Here is a 17,831-nt window from a genome sequence, read left to right as displayed (position 1 = left end):
ACTCTAACCTAGATGTAGCCCATTTGTATCTAATCAGACATCAAAGAAATAAGTCTACACGAAATACAATTTATGGTTCAGCATTGTATGATTCAATAAGGTGCTACTTACAATTAATAATGCAAGTTTGTTAAATGTTTTCATGTATTATTTTTGCATTTAAAGTACATATCATTAATAAGGGATACATTTGGCATTTAAAGCAGAACATAGATATATCAAACAGGATATCATGCAGATATTTGTTATATGATGATACATAAAACAACAATAAAATAAAAAGCTCAATGATCAGAGTGATATCACACTATTCTCATACCATGATAATCACAGTATGAACAATATGTGAGCTCATTGTGATTTCAAAATGTTGAGCAGGGTTAAAAGGAGGCAATACAAATATAGGTCACAAGGGGGGCATTCTACTTCCATTATCTCACTAGAAAAGGGGGATTCTGGAGGATCACACACTGTAAAAAAAGTCCGTAAAAATTTCAATGTTATTGCAGCTGGGTTGCCGGTAATTTACCGTAGATTTAAATTTATGTTATTTACTGGCAAGAGTTTGTTCAAAGTTAAATAAATTTTAAATATTAACAAGTCTTTATCTTTACAGAATAAAACTATAAAATAACAGCCTCATGCAAAGCATTCTGGGAACCAGAAATCATCATCAACCTTTTTCTGTTTTTTGCTTCAGATTTTGTTTCCCAGAATGTTTTGCTTGATGCTGTTTTTTAGTTTTACTCTGTAAAGACAAAGACTTGTAAATGTTTAATGTTCATTTAACTTTGAACAAAATGTTGCCAGTAAATAACATAAATTTAAATCTACGGTAAATTACCAGCAACTCAGCTGCAATTTCTACGGATTTTTTTTACAGTGCAGTGACGTCACCCCATTCTCAAATTGATTCTCGTGGAATATGCAAGCTCATTGTGAATTCAGAATATTGAGTTAATGGTATGAGTGTGCAGTGACCTCATATTATGACCTTCATATGAGCACACAGTGAGGGTGCAGTGTGGTTACACTTTTAGATCACTGTGACCAACACAGTGTGACCACATTATGAGGATCTTGTGAGCTCATGGTGACTTCACTGAGAGATCAAATTAATGGGTAAGATATAATAAAATTCACTAAATGTCTCACAGACACAGGAATGGACTGAACTTCCATAAGCTGAAAATAGCAAAACTTACAAGACTCCAGCGTAGAGAAATTAGATGTTACTGATAATATAAAAATTTATAAAAGCTATTACTGAAGGCTGAAGTACTCTGACCTAGCAGCCAAAACAGTACAACGGGGCTGGCGAACCCACTTGCTTCCCTGTAAAGGTTAGGTGCAGAGGCTTGTAGGGATTTGGAGTCAGAGGACAGGTCTTACGACAAGCCATTAGGTTGATGTCAGATGCAGCTAAGCAAAGTAGCAACTGGCTGTGGCTAAAAATGAAGGATCCTAAATGGGCTGCAAAATGACCTAGAGGGGTAAAAGCAGAGGGGAGCAAACCTGGGATGCCAGGTGTCGCTGTTGAGCTCTTTGGAGGTGTCATGGGCCTATCAATGAAACACCAAGGAAGGAGAGTGCCCACCTGATGAGCGTAGTGAAGTGATTACCCCTAATCCCAACTCAAGATGTCAACAAACTAGTGCCAATTATTCTAAGGGATTGTACTATCAAGTCCTATTTGCTCAACTTATTTCAGCATAATCAAGCTATTTGTATTGGCGCAGCTGCTGTTCATCAATTTGTTGCATGGCTCTCTTCACCCAGTTTGCGTTAGGCTCCACACAGAGACGAAGAGACTTCTTGGTGATTAAACTGTTACAAAGACAAACTTACAGTTATTCCACACTGCTGTTTTGCAAATTAAACATAACAAACTTCTGTTAAACAGTCATTGTTAGCACAAACAACAACACATTATTAAATGATATTAAAATTCACTAAATGTCTTGCAGACACAGGAATGGACATTAAAACTCAGCAAAACTTACATGACTCCAGCATTGGGACATTCAGGTCTTGTCTTCAAGTAGGAGTCGATTTTATACATCGGAATTCTACCCCTGAAGAACTTAATACAGCATTCAGCTGGCCCTCTGTCATTCTGTGTTAAAAATTTAATGTAATTTATCATAGATATGGAAACATTTAATTCCTAAAACTATTTTCACCCTGGGAATTGAACTTCATAATGTCAGAAAATATCGATAAATAAGTAATATTGAGGCTAAGTCATACCACTGATTTATAATAAATAATAAAACTGAGCTGTGACTTGTGGCCCTTTGACCCAGACTGGCCTACAGAAGTCCAACAAGAAAAGAAGGCTAATCAAAATTTGAAACAAAAGCACCATTGTAAAAAAAAAAGTGCTACATACATAAATTTGACTTGACTATTTCAGACTGGAAATTGAACTTCATTACATGGCAGAAAACATAATTAACAAACATAAATATTTTCACTTATACGGTACCACTGCGTAAATAAATAACAAAGCTGAGCATTGTGCTGATACTTACTCTGGGCCATCACACCAGGTTGGAGCCAAATGACTACCAGAAGTCCAACAAGAAGAGAAAAATAACAGTAACGCATAGCTGCGTAATATTCTTGAGATATTGTCTGTAGATATCAAAAATGTATTGTGTAAAAGTCAGTAGTCAAAAACAGTATTGTGTAATATTTTCCGTGAAAAACTGGTACAATAGGCGGGGCATATGCATAATCAGATCCTAATCCTAGCCTCCTAACTGAAGGCCAACCCCGGAAGTTAGCGGGACATTCGCTCGCTAAAAAGCCCATACATTTGTTCGCAAAAAAGCTCTTTGTTTCACAAAAGTTTATGACACGTACACGTTTTCCCAAGTTAATCTTGAGAGATGAACACTATTTTTATGATTCTAAATGCGTTTACTAAAAAAATTGACTTCAAAATTAAAAGTTGCTCATAACTGTGTACAGATGTTACTACCTTTATCTATTCAGTCACATATATGCACTTTACTTTTTATAGTCTGCTCTGCACAATTTATTAGACTGGGTACCTCGTGCCCTTTTGAGACACGATAAACATATTTCAGTACAATGTACAAAAATTTACAAATGTACATGAGCTTAAAGATTGTCTTCATTCCTTTGTTGTTGTTAATTTTGACGAGCATCTGAATGCACAACTGGACACATTAGGTCTTGACTGATCCATTTGGGTCATATTTTTGCACTTTAGGTTTGATGGGCACAAAGTGCATATAAAACGACATTAAAAAATTATTATTACAAAAACATTTGAAATAAAAAGAATTAAAGACTACAACATTTCAAATAGATGCACTAATAATGTACCACTCAAATAATATTTACTTTTTTCCGAGTGCCAGCAGAGGGCGTTATTTATTCAGTTATGTCAACTGGACAATAAATTCTGCATTCTAAAGTGCTCGATAAAAAAAACTATTTTGCCTCTTGATTTAGAGACAGTTATCTGAGTTTGAATCGAAGAGGGTCACAGGATAGATACAGAGGCTAGCTCTTAGCAAACGTGCTAGTTTATGCTTAGATGTAGACTGACTGCATTTTTTAAGGGGAAACTTGTTTCAGCGTCTTTTCCCTAATGTTCCTGTTCAAAGAAAATTAACATGATTAATTACTGACTGATAGGTTGATGCTTTAAAAACAATATCTATTTTTCTTAAACTATCAACACTTCAGCCTCCTACAGGAAGTGCGTTGTGAAGGTGGTGAGGTTTTGGGTGGCTGACCACAAATAATTTAATTTCCGCTCACAGACATGAGGTGTTTGTATTAGTGACACATTAGTATGTAGGCCTTGGTGATAAAGAATGCCATTTAAGGCCAACATCACCCTCTCATTTTATATATGCTCCTCTTTTATTTAAAGGGGTCATATTATTAATTTTTTTAAGATGTAAACTGAATCTTTGGTGTCCCCAGAGTGCGTAATTGAAGTTTTAGCTCAAAATACCAAAGAGATAATTAATTACAGCATGTTAAAATTGCCACTTTGTAGGCCTGAGCAAAAGTGTGTCGTTTTTGGGTGTGTCATTTAAAATTCAAATAAGTGGATGAAGTTCAAAAACTGATCACAATGATGGTGGTTTTTTTCAATTGAAAATAAGTTGTGCTGTGAATTATTTTGTCTCTCTCTCTCTCTCTTTCTCTGCACTAAATGGCTGTGCTGTGGTTGGATAGTGCCAATAAAGGGGGCGGTATTATCCTATTCTGACATCACAATAGGAGCCAAATTACAATGACCTATTTTTTCACATGCTTGCAGAGAATGGGGACCGAATTATAGCACTTAAACATGGAAAAAGTCAGATTTTCATATGTCCCCTTTAAGATTTAAATGGCTTAACACTCATGTTAAAAGACAAAGAGAATGAATTGTCACCTTTGCTGTTTTTATTTATCCTGTTTTAAATAAACCCCTGTCGTGTTGTAGCAATCCAATATTATTAGACATGTTTCTAAATATAATTCTAACAAAAGACTAAGTTCTCCCCCGCGCCCTGTTTGTTTGTTTTTTAGCTAATTTGATCATGCTTCTGGTGCATAGGCTACATGTTTAAAAGTATGCAACATAATTTCAATTAACAATGTTAATTATTTCATGCTGATCTTCCCTTCGAATCAAAGCTGAAAATGCACAAAATCTACAGATTCCATCTGGACCTGGTCATGAACATTTTTTTTTTTTTCTGGTCATGAACATTTAAATAAACTACATACCATTTGCCACTTACAGCATAACACTGTAAGTGGCAAAAGCAATAAAATGTCATTTTGATTGTTGAAGTTGTTGGATTGGTTCTAGAGCTAAATATCTGAGCTATAAACAAAATAAGTAAGAAGCTTTATATGAACATAGAAATTGAAGTTCAGATGCAAAAGCCGCTAAAGGCCACCTTTGTCTACAATATGAGATAAGGATGAACCGAATGCTCACCGCACACATTATACGTCCATCAAATACCTTATATTCAATTACGGATAATCCTGATCTCAAGGCCATTCAGAAAACCGGTTTGTTGGTAGAATCGATTGTAAGTCTGATAAAAAAAATGCTCATTTAAACATGTCAGAGCTCTTCAGTTATTACTGACCCTATCACCTATACTTTAGGTACTTTTCTACATATACAAGATGTATTATTAAAATTTTGCTTTTTAAAAAGGTTCATGGACCTTCAAAGTGATATGGTTGGATTGCTACAGTATACTCAAATTATACTCAAAACATATAGGCATTTGTTGTTTCTGTTATGCTTTATTAGAATTCAAGGCATCAAATAAGAAAAAAATTCTATATTGTGAAAAAATCTAAAAACTCTTTAACCTAAAGTATATGTACTAACCTGAATTACAATCAAAGTCATGAATAGAAAAAATCATGCAGTGTGGTAAAAAACTGATTTAAATGATTGGGTTCTACTTGACAATTACTAATGCCAGTTTGTTAAATCTTTACATTAATTATTTTTGCATTTAAAGTAGACTAGGCCTACATACCGTTAATAAAAGATACATTTTGCATTTAAAGTAGATGCTATACATATCAAACAGGACAGCATGCAGACATTTTATGTTGATAAATCGAATAAAAATAACAAAATAAAACAATGCATTACACCAAAGAAAACTTATCAAGAAACAATTTATAGTACTCATTTCAGCATAATCAAGCTATTTGCGCAGCTGCTGTTCATCAATTTGTTGCATGGCTCTTTTCACCCAGTCTGCGTTAGGCTTCACACAGATACGAAGAGGCTTCTTGGTGATGAAACTGTTACAAAGACAAACTAACAGTTCACACTGCTGTTTTGCAAATTAAACTATAAAGACTTCTGTTACAGTCATTGTTAGCACAAATAACACATTATTAAAGTATATTAAAATTCACTAAATGTTTCTCAGACACAGGAATGGACATTAAAACTCAACCTAGCAAAACTTACATGACTCCAGCATAGGGACATTCACTTCTTGTCTTCAAGTAAGAGTCGATTTTATCGATCGGAATTTTACCCCTGAAGAACTCAAAACAGCATTCATCTGGCACGTTCCCACCTGTGTTAGAAATTTATATTGAAACATTTAATGCCTAAAAACCATTTCAAACATATTCGATTCTGATCACTCTTTCACCTGTGAGTTGAACTTTATAATGTCAGAAAACATTGATAAATAAATAATTAATTCATACCAGTGATTGAATAAATAATAAAGTTTTCTGGTAACGTACTGTTGGCCTTCACACCAGACTGGAGCCAAGTGACTACCAGAAGTCCAACAAGAAGAGAAATATAACAGTAACGCATAGCTGTAGATTCTGCTTCTCGAGATATTGTACTGTAGATATCATCAGTCTAATGTCCTACAAACAGAATCATGCATTTAAAAGGTCGAAGGGGGGGGGGCGAGTGTGGTTTTGGCAAGGGGGCAGGTTATAAGTGAGTAAATGTTCCATGTAGAAAATAAACCACAAAAATAAATAGACAGGAAACATTTTAGGTGGTTGTTTCATGTAGGCTAATAAAACAGAAAAAAGTCTTTACCATCTTTATGACTCAACAGTTTATCTTACCATACATAAAGAAAGGCATTCTCACTGTTATTTAATGAAACAAAGAGATAAAATAACTTTTTTCTTTTTCATTTATTTTAGTAGTCATGTGTTAAAACCAAACAAAATCAAACAAAGGCAGGATTATTTGACAAAACAACAAATACATAAATAAGACAGATAACATTATGATTTCAGACCTCTCCTGTCACCCATCATTTCTCCAGAAGTAATGTTTGTTTTATTATGCTGGTAATTCAATGAGATCAATGCATGCTAAATGAAGGCTTCAAGTGAGATTGCATGCACACAGTTTGCATCTGATAGGTCATAATGTATACAGAGCACATCCGGGCATAGATACGCTACTGCCTCCAATTCATGTACCGATTCTTTCAACATTATAAAAACAGAAAACTAAATTTCATCATCTGCACTTATATGACAAGCGCTGTATGACCACTGTAGCTAAATAAGACAGTTTTATGTCCTTTGTGTCCTGTTAAACACTCAACACTGACACATACTACAACAAACTTAGATTTACACTGTTTGTAGACATAAGTCAGCTTTGCAGTTAATTTAGAATATTAAGATAAAATTAAGATTACTTTTAATTGAATATTTTGGACATTTAATAGGTATCCAAATGCACAATTCGACACAATCATATTTGGTCAAGTTATTGAAAGTACTTGCACTTAAGGTTTGATGGGCAAGGGGCAAAGAAAACTACAAATAAAAGATAAGTACAAAGAAAGCATTTTAATTAAAAATTGTATATAAGAATGAAGAAAAAAATAAAGCACAGGAAAGAAAAAAGTACAGACCTACGAAAAAGGACAAATAAAACATGTGCAAAGCAGCTTATTGCAGTAGTGTGGTTCAAAACCACAAAGTGGTGGGAAGCTTTCCTTCGATCATAGTGATCACAAAGACATAAAATCTCACCACATTATTTTTTAATTATCCAACACAACATCAACACACCACAGTGAATGCAAATATGAATGCAAATATCCTTTAACTGATAATTTCATTGAAAACTATTTTCTTAGCTGTGCTCTCATATTTATATGATCACACTGACCATATATAAATTTGTATTACATTACTTCTGATGAAAGCATAAATTAGTATAATAAATAAGCTCATGACCAAAACTGAAAAAATAGTCCTCAAGATCACATATTCACTTCTTCCAAAAACAAAAACAAAATGAGACAATATTCTGGTTCCATGTAATATAGGCTGAACAGATATAAAAAAACATTACATGACAAAGTTTATGAAGTTACATAACATGGTACTTCTGCAAATTACACACATTCTCTGAATAATCAAATTTCAGATTTTTTAAAATCCACACATAATGCAGTGTTTAATGTCAAAATATTACTGCAAATAGCAAGGCTATAAGACGTAATGAGATGTCAAGTATAAATAAATGTGAGATGAGTTGTATGACTGACAAACCACCAACGCCTTCAAGAAGCGAACTCACCCGAATTTCTCATCTACCTTTTTCAACACTTCTAACCACCATATTACCCGAACTACACCAAATGGAGCCACATTCATTACATTAAACATCTGTTTTCAGTCTATAATAACAATAATAATAATGATAATAATAATAATAATAATAATAATAATAATAATAATAATTATTATTATTATTATTATTATTATTATTATTATTATTATTATTATTATTATTATTATTATTATTATTATTATTATTATTATTATTATTTCACAAACAAAAGCCATCTAAACTTTCTAATGTCATTCTTGCAGCATGTTTGGCTTTACAGTGGCACTATAAAAAGAAATAGGAAGAGAGAAAGATAACCTGTAACAATTCCACACACACACTATATCCTTTCCTATCCACTCAAATCTCTGAATCAAGAGTTACATATAAAGGGGTTAAAGAGCAAGAGGTAGCATAAATGATAGTTCTTCAAAAGGAGACTTTGATTAAGTGTGCAAAACTCTTACAGAACAATGGTGGGATTTACTGAAATTCACAGAATTCACAAATTTGACCTCCTCATATATGCATAACTTCAGTTTTCTCCACATAAATGTCCCTTTAAGATTACAAGACAATAATACAAATACATCACACAATTACTCAAAGCTTTGATAAAGTATAGCAGGAGAGGGAACCAGTGTGATGGTCAGGAATCTCATTTCAAGTGAAAGAATGTAAGAAAACATTAGCCCAAGAGTAACGTCACCCTTCTTACCTATAATTTCTAAGAAATATTATAGGAATGATCATAAAATCAAATATAGGACACTTTCTACACAGCATTTTATACAGCCCTATTCATGGTGTGTGTTAGGTAGGATTTAGACTTATAGGATCTGGCTTGAAATTATACAGTGAACACTCCTGTGTGTCGGTCAGAACACTTTAATGATGAGGAGACTGGAGCTTCTTTTTCAAAGTGTATTGAATCATAGTTTATTAGTCATGTACTAACACTTGAACACCAAATCACCAACGATAAACCAGAAAGACAGGCAGGAGAAACTTATAGTTAAACCGCTGACGTTCTCTCGGTATTCAACTATAACACAGGCAGTGAACAAGAACGCTACCGCCTCCGGTTACACTTTATTTTGATAGTCCACTTTAGACATTCTACTAACTATAAATAACTTTGCAACTACATGTCAACTAACTTTCAATAATTTGCAACTATACGTCAACTAACTGTCATTAGAGTATTAGTAGACTGTAAGGGGTAGGGTTAGGAAAAAGGTTTGGGTTAGTGGAATAAGTTGACATGCACATGCAAAGATACTTCTAGACAGTTGAATGTCTGTTGAGATATCATCGCAATCAAGTCTTAGTAGATATTAAGCAGACAGTTTACTAATTATCTAAAGATTGGTAGTTGATAAGTAGTTGATAAGTAGTTGCAGAGTTACTTATAATTAGTAAAATGTCTAAAGTGGACTATCAAAATAAAGTGTTACCCCGCCTCCTCCTGGAAAGGTCTGGAATTGCACTTATCAAAATCAAAGTCCTACCGTAAAAGTCTTTTTTCTTTACAGCCTTTTATACAGCCGCCCCCAAAGGTGCTGAGCAACTTTGTTCCTACTAAAAGGCTACTCAACTGGACTTGAGTTGGTTTGTCAGTTTCCATTATCTGAGAGAGCTGGTAAAATTACTAGTCGTGCTACTGGTCAAGTGTAGACCTGCCCCTTTATGTCTACATCCACAGATCTAACATGTCCATCAGCACTGCGGTGGATCCTGATGACATGTCCAACAGGCCAAAGGGCCCGAGGAAGTTGGGGATCAATAACCATGACAACCATTTTTTCTGCCAAGTCAGGTGAGGAGGAATGCCACTTTTGCCTTGTTTGCAGAGTAGGAAGATAGTTACGAATAAACCGGGACCAGAAGTTATCAGCTAAGACTTGTGAATGTTTCCAGCGTCGGTGGCTTAACAAGTCAGATTTTGGGTAGATCACTTGTGGCAAAGAGCCATCTGGCCACCCCATAAGCAAACTGTTTGGTGTTACTGGATCACTATCTGCAATATCCGATGACACATATCCTAAAGGTTTAATGTTCAGATTTGCCTCCACCTCTAGAAGGACGGTCATGAGGACTTCTTCTGGAAGGGATTGAGTTCCTAGGGTAGTGTAGAGTGCTGACTTTACTGAGCGCACCTCCCTCTCCCATACCCCTACCGAAGTGTAGAGCTGCTGGGGGGTTAAAATTAAACTGAATTTTTTGACTAGCAAGCCGAGTTTGCAACTCAGGGGCCATCACTGCAAAGGCTTCTCTCAGTTCTCTCTCTCCCCCTCGAAAATGTGTTCCTTGGTCAGACCACAGTTCTGCTGGTGTTCCATGTCTTGCAATAAACCGCCTAAGGGCCATTAAAAAGGAATCCGAACTCATGGTCCTGAGGAGGTCCAGGTGCACTGCCCTTGTTGTTAAGCATTTAAAGATTATTCCCCAGGGTTTCTCTGTGCGTCTCCCAATTTTAATCAACATTGGTCCAAAGCAATCTACTCCACATGAGTAAAAGGCAGGTTTATGTAGAAGGAGACGGGCAGGAGGTAGGTCCGCCATTTTAGGAATGACTGGTTATGCCCTCCAATAACAACGTCGCATTTCTGCGAACAACCTCTCTGGTCCTGAATGACGCAGCTTACAATCATAATGCTTAATCAGTAGTTGGGTAACTGGATGGTAAGCATCCAAGACAATGGGGTGTATGGTCGATTCTTCGATCATCTGTGCTCTTCTCAGTTGACCTCCAACTCTGATCAAACCACTAGATTTGTCCATTTCAGGGGCCAAGGTAAGGAGACGACTATCTGAGGACACTGATTTCCCATTTACTAGGCGTTGAAAGTCCTTAGGAAACGATTCCTGTTGAGCTTGTTTTAGGACTAGGATTTCTGCTTGCTGATAGTCAGTCACGTCAGGAAAGGCACCTGGAGTAGGGTTAATTTGGATTTCCTTAGCAGTGGCATCCAGGAGTTCCTGCCAGGTATTATAGTTCCAATCAATTGGCCTGCTGAATAAAGGGGGCGCTGCAGTGGAGCCACAGAAGGCAGATTTATGCAATTAAGTGTTGTCATCTGATAGGTTGGAGTTTGGCATCACTGGCCAGGTGGTTGGTTTTTGCAATAAGAAGGGAGGCCCATAAAGACCATTGGTTCAACTAAGAGCACTCAGAGGTTTGCCTCTAGTGAGGTCATCTGCAGGGTTTTTGGTTGAATTGACATAGCGCCAGGAACACTTTTCTGTTAGCTCCTGAATTTCGGCTACTCTGTTACCAACAAAGACCTTGTAATGGCAGGATTCTAAGTGGAGCCAGGTAAGTACCATGGAGGAGTCCGTCCACAACACAGTATTTTGTATTGGTAGAGTTAGTTCCCTTTCAGGAATCTGGCCAACTGAGCTGCCACAAGAGCGCCACACAGCTCTAAACGAGGAATGGAATGTGAACGCTTGGGGGGCCAAGCGGGAACGTGCAATGATAAAGGACAGGAACGTTTGGCCTCTTTTGTCAGTGGTCCTTAAGTAGGCCACAGCTCCATATGCCTGCTCTGATGCATCTGAGAATATGTGTACCTCATGTGTGGTACCATACCGGTCGACCTCAGGAGGGACATATGTTCTAGGAAAAGTCATGTTTGGTAGGTACTGCAACTCATTTTCCCAGACACCCCACGCCTGTAGAATCTCAGGAGGTAAGTTTGGGTCATCCCAACCACTTTGCTTATTCCATAGCTGCCTGATAATAACTTTTGCTCGAGTGGTGTAAGGTAAAAGTAAACCGAGTGGTGGCCAGGACCTTGTAGACATTTCTGGGCTGGGGGTCTTATACACCACAGGTCTGTGCTTGTAAGTTAGAGTATCCGTCTGCCAGTTCCAACTTAAGCCCAGGGTTGACTCGGGCATGTCAGATTTATCCTGAGTTAACCACAGTTCCAAGCTCTCTGCTTGTGCCTCCGTAGGTAAATGACTCAGAACCTCTGGAACATTGCTAGCCCACTGCCTGATTTCGAATCCAGCTTGAGAAAGTATTGCTCTTAGGTTGTCGACTAACTGTCTGGCGGCCTCAGGTGTGCACAAGCTCTAGAGGCAGTTATTAACATAAAAGCATCTTTCTATTGAAAATCTGATGTTCTCATCTGTCATGTGGTCGGTAACATGCCGTTGCAGAGCATAAGTGGCACAGCATGGGCTGCATGCGGTACCAAAAGGTAATACCTGCCATTGGAAGACCTTTGGGGGGTTATCCACGCTCAGATCGCGCCAGAGAAACTTCAATAAAGGACAGTTTTCAGGAAGCAGGCAGACCTGATGGAACATGGCCTTTATATCACCACTTACAACGACTGGATGCTCCCAAAATATGATGAGTACGCCTAACAATGATGCGCCCAGAGTAGGGCCTGGTAACAGATACTGGTTTAGACTCTGTCCATGGTATTCGTGGGAACAGTTGAACACAACCCGAGATTTCCCATTATGACTAACAAGATGATGGGGTATATACCAACACTCATTAGATTCTGCTGCATCTGTGGATATTTCCCGAACAGTTCCTGTCTGCACAAGTTTCTCTATCTCCTTCCTGTATATGTCTGCTTTCCCTGGATCCTTCATCAAACGTCTCTCTGTACCATGTAGGTTAGGCATGACTGACTCTTTAGGGGCACACAACCTAGGCATATCTTTTTGGCGCAATAGTGGCGTGGCTAAGCGTAGAACTCCATTCATATCTGTGCGAACAGACTTGGTTTCCAGTAACGTCAAAGCCTCCTGATCTTGTTTGGACCGAGTCACCTCTCTCTCATCTCTGTGAGGAACTACTTCAACCTGCCAGAGTCTTTGGACGTTCTTTTAAAGTTCATCTTGGAGTGATTGGACCGAGGTCAGCAAGCATTGTGAGGAAGACACAGGCCGCCCCACGAATGTGATAGGGCCTTGGAGGGTCCACCCTAGACGGGTGTGCACAGCAGCTGGTCCACCTGGTGATCCTAATCTAATAGGTTCAGTGGGTGTAATGAGATGTGGCTGATCTGACCCAATCAAAAGCAGAGGCTGAGCATCTTTCATTGGCATGATGGGAAGACCTCGTAAGTGTTTATACTTTCTTTGCAATTGATCCACAGGATACGACTGTTGTGATAAATTGAGGTTATCAGCTGTGAATGTTCAATCTTATACCTGAGTTGAGGCTTATGAGTCAGTGCTACTTCAAAGGTGATAGATGCCCCGGGAAGAACTTCAATGTCTTGACGCACAGTTCGCAAAGGGAGATCTTCAGGTACGCCTTGTATACCAAGGGCTTTTGCAGCAATTGGGAGCAGGATGGTTCTCTTATAATGTTAGGCTAGTAACGTAATAGCTGCATCCACTGGTATGTTAAACATCAGCATCCAGCACTGGCTGTTGTTACAATTAACCACGCAACTCCTTGGCATTTTGATTTAAAGACACCGCTACTAGCCAACAACACAAGGCACGTCTCTTCTTTCTGCCTCTCAGTTGTGTGCGCACGCAATGATGACGTCGCCGAGAAATCCATGTATAAGCTCACAGTGTGTGTGCAGTGACCTCATATTATGACCTTCATATGAGCACACAATGAGCGTGCGGTGTGGTTACACTTTCAGATCACTGTGACCCCCACAGTGTGACCACATTATGAGGTTCTTGTGAGCTCATGGTGAATTCACTGAGAGATCTAATTAATGGGTAAGATATAAAAAAATCCCCAAATGTCTCACAGACACAGGAATGGACTGAACGTCCATAAGCTGAACATAGCAATATAAAAACTGACATTACTGAAGGCTGAAGTACTATGATCTAGCAACCCAAGCAGAACAACGGGGCTGGTGAACCCAGTTGTTTCCCGTAGAGGTTAGGTGGAGAGGCTTGTAGCCACAGCAACAACCAGGTTATCAAAGGGTTTTGGAGTCAGAGGACAGGTCTTACTACAAGCTATTAGGTTGATGTCAGATGCAGCTAAGCGAAGTAGCAACTGGCTGTGGCTAAAAATGAAGGCTCCTAAATGGGCTGCAAAATGATGTAGAGGGGTAAAAGCAGAGGGGAGCACACCTGGGTTGCCAGGTGTCGCTCTTGAGCCATTTGGAGGTGTCGTGGGCCTATCAACGAAACACCAAGGACGGAGAGTGCCCAACTGATGAACCTGGTGAATTGTTTACCCCTACTCCCCACTCAAGATGTCAACAAACTAGTGCCAATTAATCTAAGGGATTGTACTATCAAGTCCGATACGCTCAACTAATTTCAACATAATCAAATTATTTTTATTTGTACAGCTGCTGTTTATCAATTTGTTGCATGGTTCTTTTTACCCAGTTTGTGTTAGGGTCCATACAGACACGAAGAGACTTCTTGGTGATAAAACTGTTACAAAGACAAACTTACAGTTACTCCACACTACTGCAAAACTTACATGACTCCAGCAATGGGACAACCAGGTCTTGTCTCCAAGTAGTAGTCGATTTTATTTATCGGAATTTTACGCCTGAAGAACTCAAAACAGCATTCAGCTGCCTCGTAGACATCTGTGTTAAAAATGTAATGTAATTAATCATAGATATGAAAACATTTAATTCCTAAAACTATTTGAAACATAACAATAGATTCTGATCTATTTCACACTGGAAGTTGAACTTCATAATGTCAGAAAATATTGATAAATAAGTAATATTGAGGCTAATTCAAACCACTGATTAAATAAATAATAAAGCTGAGCTGTGACTTGTGGCCCTTTGACCCAGACAGGCCTACAGAAGTCCAACAAGAAAAGAAGGCTGGTAACCAAATTTTGAAAAAGCAACATTGTAAAAAAAGTGCTACATAAATAAATTTGACTTATCTTGACTATTTCAGACTGGGAATTGAACTTCATTGCATGGCAGAAAGCAAAATTAACAAAAAATTTCACTTACACCACTGCGTAAATAAAAAAAAGCTGAAAATTGTGGTGACTTACTCTGGGACATCACATTGGAGCCAAGTGACTACCAGAAGTCCAACAAGAAGAGAAAAATAACAGTAACGCAGCTGCGTAATATTCTTGAGATATTGTCTGTAGATATCAAAAATGTATTGTGTAATAGTCAGTAGTCAAAAACAATATTGTGTAAAAGTTTCTGTGAAAAACTGGTCCAAAAGGCGGGGCATATATGAATTGTGGTGTCTAGTCATAGCTGGGGGCGGGGCATGATCATAATCCTACCCCCTAACTGAAGGCCAACCCCGGAAGTTAGTGGGACACTGGTTCTCTCGCCAAAAAGCCCATTAATTTTTCGCAAAAAAATAAGCTTTTTGTTTTACAAAAGTTTATGACACTTACACGTTTTGCCCAAGTTAATCTTCAGAGAGCAACACAATTTTTACGATTATAAATGCGTTTACTAGAAAAAACAGACTTCAATATTAATAAAAGTTGTTTTCAAAACTGTTACTGCCTTCATCTATTGTCACATATGCACTTTACTTTTTATAGTCTGCTCTGCTGCACCATTATATGAGTAAGAGAAGCTATAATAACTATATTAGACTGGGTGCCCTGTGCTCTTTTCAGACTTATTACACATTTCGGTCTTAAAAGACTGATCCATTTGGGTCATATTTTTGCACTTTAGGTTTGATGGGCACATAGTGCATAAAACTACATTATAAAATTATTATTACAAAAAACATTTAAAAAAAAGAATTAAAGACAAAAAAAATGTAAAATAGATGCACTAATAATGTACTCATACTATGCCTATTCAAATGTAGATTTTGAGAAATATTACATTGTTATCACAAAATGTATTCAATAGTTGTAATCTTCCCTTTTCTCGTCAGCAGAGGGCGTTATTTATTAAGTTATGTCAACTGGGCAGTTTTGCATCTTGATTTAGAGACAGTTATTATCTGAGTTTGAACCGAAGAGAACACAAAGGATAGACACAGACGATAGCTCTTAGCAAACGTGCTAGTTTATGCCTAGATGTAGACTGGCTGCATTTTTTAAGGGGAAACTTGTTTCAGTGTCTTTTCCCTGCTGTTCCTCACAGAATGATGGAGAACTAAAATAAATTTAACATGATTAATTACTGACTGATAGGTTTTTGCTTTAAAGACAAAATCTATTTTTCTTTTAACTATTTAAACACTCCAGCCTCCTACAGGAAGTGCATTGTGAAGGTGGTGAGGTTTTGGGTGGCTGACCACAAATATTTAATTTCCGCTCACAGGCTTGATGTGTTTGTATTAATGACACTTTTGTATGTAGGCCTAGATAAAGAATGCTATTTAAAGCTAACATCGCCCTCACATTTTAGACATGCTCCTCTTTTATTTAAGATTTAAAAGAAAATGTGACCTTTGCTATTTTTATTTATCCTGTTTTAAGTAAAATATTGTCATGCTGTAGCAATCCAGTATAGAATCAGACATGGTTCTAAATGTAATTCTAACTAAAGACAAAGTTCTCCCCGCGCCCTGCTTGTTTGTTTTTTAGCTAATTTGATCATGCTTCTTGGTGCATACATGTTTAGAATATGCAACACAATTTCAATTAACAATGTTAATTATTTTTTTATATCTGATCTTCCCTTTGAATCAAAGCTGAAAACCTGGTCATGAACTTTTAAATAAAGTACTCTACTATACTCAAGCCTTTACTAGGCTCCAGCAGCTTAACACTGTAAGTGGCAGCAGCAATAAAATGTCAGATTGATTGTTGAAGTTGTTGGATTGGTTCTATAGCTAATATCTGAGCTAAAACAAAATAACTTATAAGCTTAATATGAACACACAATAGAAATTGAAGTTTAGATGCAAAAGCCGCTAAAAGCCACCCTTGTCAAAAATGAGATATTAATGCTCACCGCATATATACATCCATCAAATACCTTAGATTCAATTAAGGATAATCCTGCCCTCAAGGCCAATCAGAAAACTGGTTTGTTGGTTGAATCAATTATAAGTCGTCTGATAAAAAATGCTCATTTAAACATGTCAGAGCTCTTCAGTTACTACTGACTCTATCACTTCAGGTCATTTAGTTGCATTTAGTATACAAGATAGTAGACATGAAAAACATACCTAAAACTTAAATGTTTTATTTAAATTTAGCTTTTTAAATGGTACGTGGAGCTTCAAAGTGATATGGTTGGATTGCTATACTCAAAACATATAGGCATTTGTTGTGTCTGTTATGCTTTATTACAATTCATTGCATCAAATAATACATATATTTGTGTAAAAAAAAAACAAGAGAATCTTTAACATATAGGCTATGCAGGTAACCTGAATTACAGTCAGTCAAAGTGATAAATAGAAAGAATCATGCCGTGTGGGAAAAAGCTATCTGATTTAAATGAGTGGGTGAAACTTGACAATTACTAATGCCAGTTTGTTAAATGATTACATCATTTTGCATTTAAAGTAGACTACATACCATTAATAAAAGATACATTTTGCATTTAAAGCAGATGCTATACATATCAAACAGGACACCATGCAGACATTTTATGTTGATAAATCAAATAATAATAGCAAAATAAAACAATGCATTACACCAAAGAAAACGTCAAGAGAAATGAACTTATCACTTAAGAAACAATTGAAATTAGTCATTTTAGCATAATTGAGCTACTTGCGCAGCTGCTGTTCATCAATTTGTTGCATGGCTCTCTTCGCCCAGTTTGCA

The 17,831-nt window shown here is 37.1% G+C and overlaps 1 protein-coding gene across 1 annotated transcript; it reads right to left on the bottom strand.

Moving 5' to 3' along the window:
• Positions 1-982: 982 nt before the first annotated feature.
• Positions 983-15,305, bottom strand: ccl36.1 (chemokine (C-C motif) ligand 36, duplicate 1). The gene is made up of 9 exons (XM_073858836.1): positions 15,117-15,305; positions 14,574-14,685; positions 6,277-6,408; positions 5,990-6,101; positions 5,719-5,817; positions 4,779-4,787; positions 2,539-2,647; positions 2,004-2,119; positions 983-1,827 (listed from the first exon to the last, which is right to left on the bottom strand). Exons 3-9 carry the CDS (start codon positions 6,350-6,352, stop codon positions 1,722-1,724), a joined length of 627 nt encoding a protein of 208 aa, XP_073714937.1. The 5' UTR covers positions 6,353-6,408; positions 14,574-14,685; positions 15,117-15,305; the 3' UTR covers positions 983-1,721.
• Positions 15,306-17,831: the final 2,526 nt, after the last annotated feature.

This window comes from Misgurnus anguillicaudatus, chromosome 21 (assembly GCF_027580225.2).
Source record: "Misgurnus anguillicaudatus chromosome 21, ASM2758022v2, whole genome shotgun sequence".
Taxonomy (NCBI): Eukaryota; Metazoa; Chordata; class Actinopteri; order Cypriniformes; family Cobitidae; genus Misgurnus; species Misgurnus anguillicaudatus.
Note: the sequence above shows the minus strand (reverse complement) of the source record. Positions and strands in the feature narration are given on the sequence as shown.

Coding starts and splice junctions, on each gene's coding strand:
- ccl36.1 (XM_073858836.1), bottom strand. CDS start 6,352: ATGCGTTACTGTTATATTTCTCTTCTTGTTGGACTTCTGGTAGTCACT. Junction 6,102..6,276: donor GTCTGGTGTGAAGGCCAACA/GTACGTTACCAG, acceptor TTTCTAACACAG/GTGGGAACGTGCCAGATGAA. Junction 1,828..2,003: donor TGTCCCAATGCTGGAGTCAT/GTAAGTTTTGCT, acceptor TCTTTGTAACAG/TTTAATCACCAAGAAGTCTC.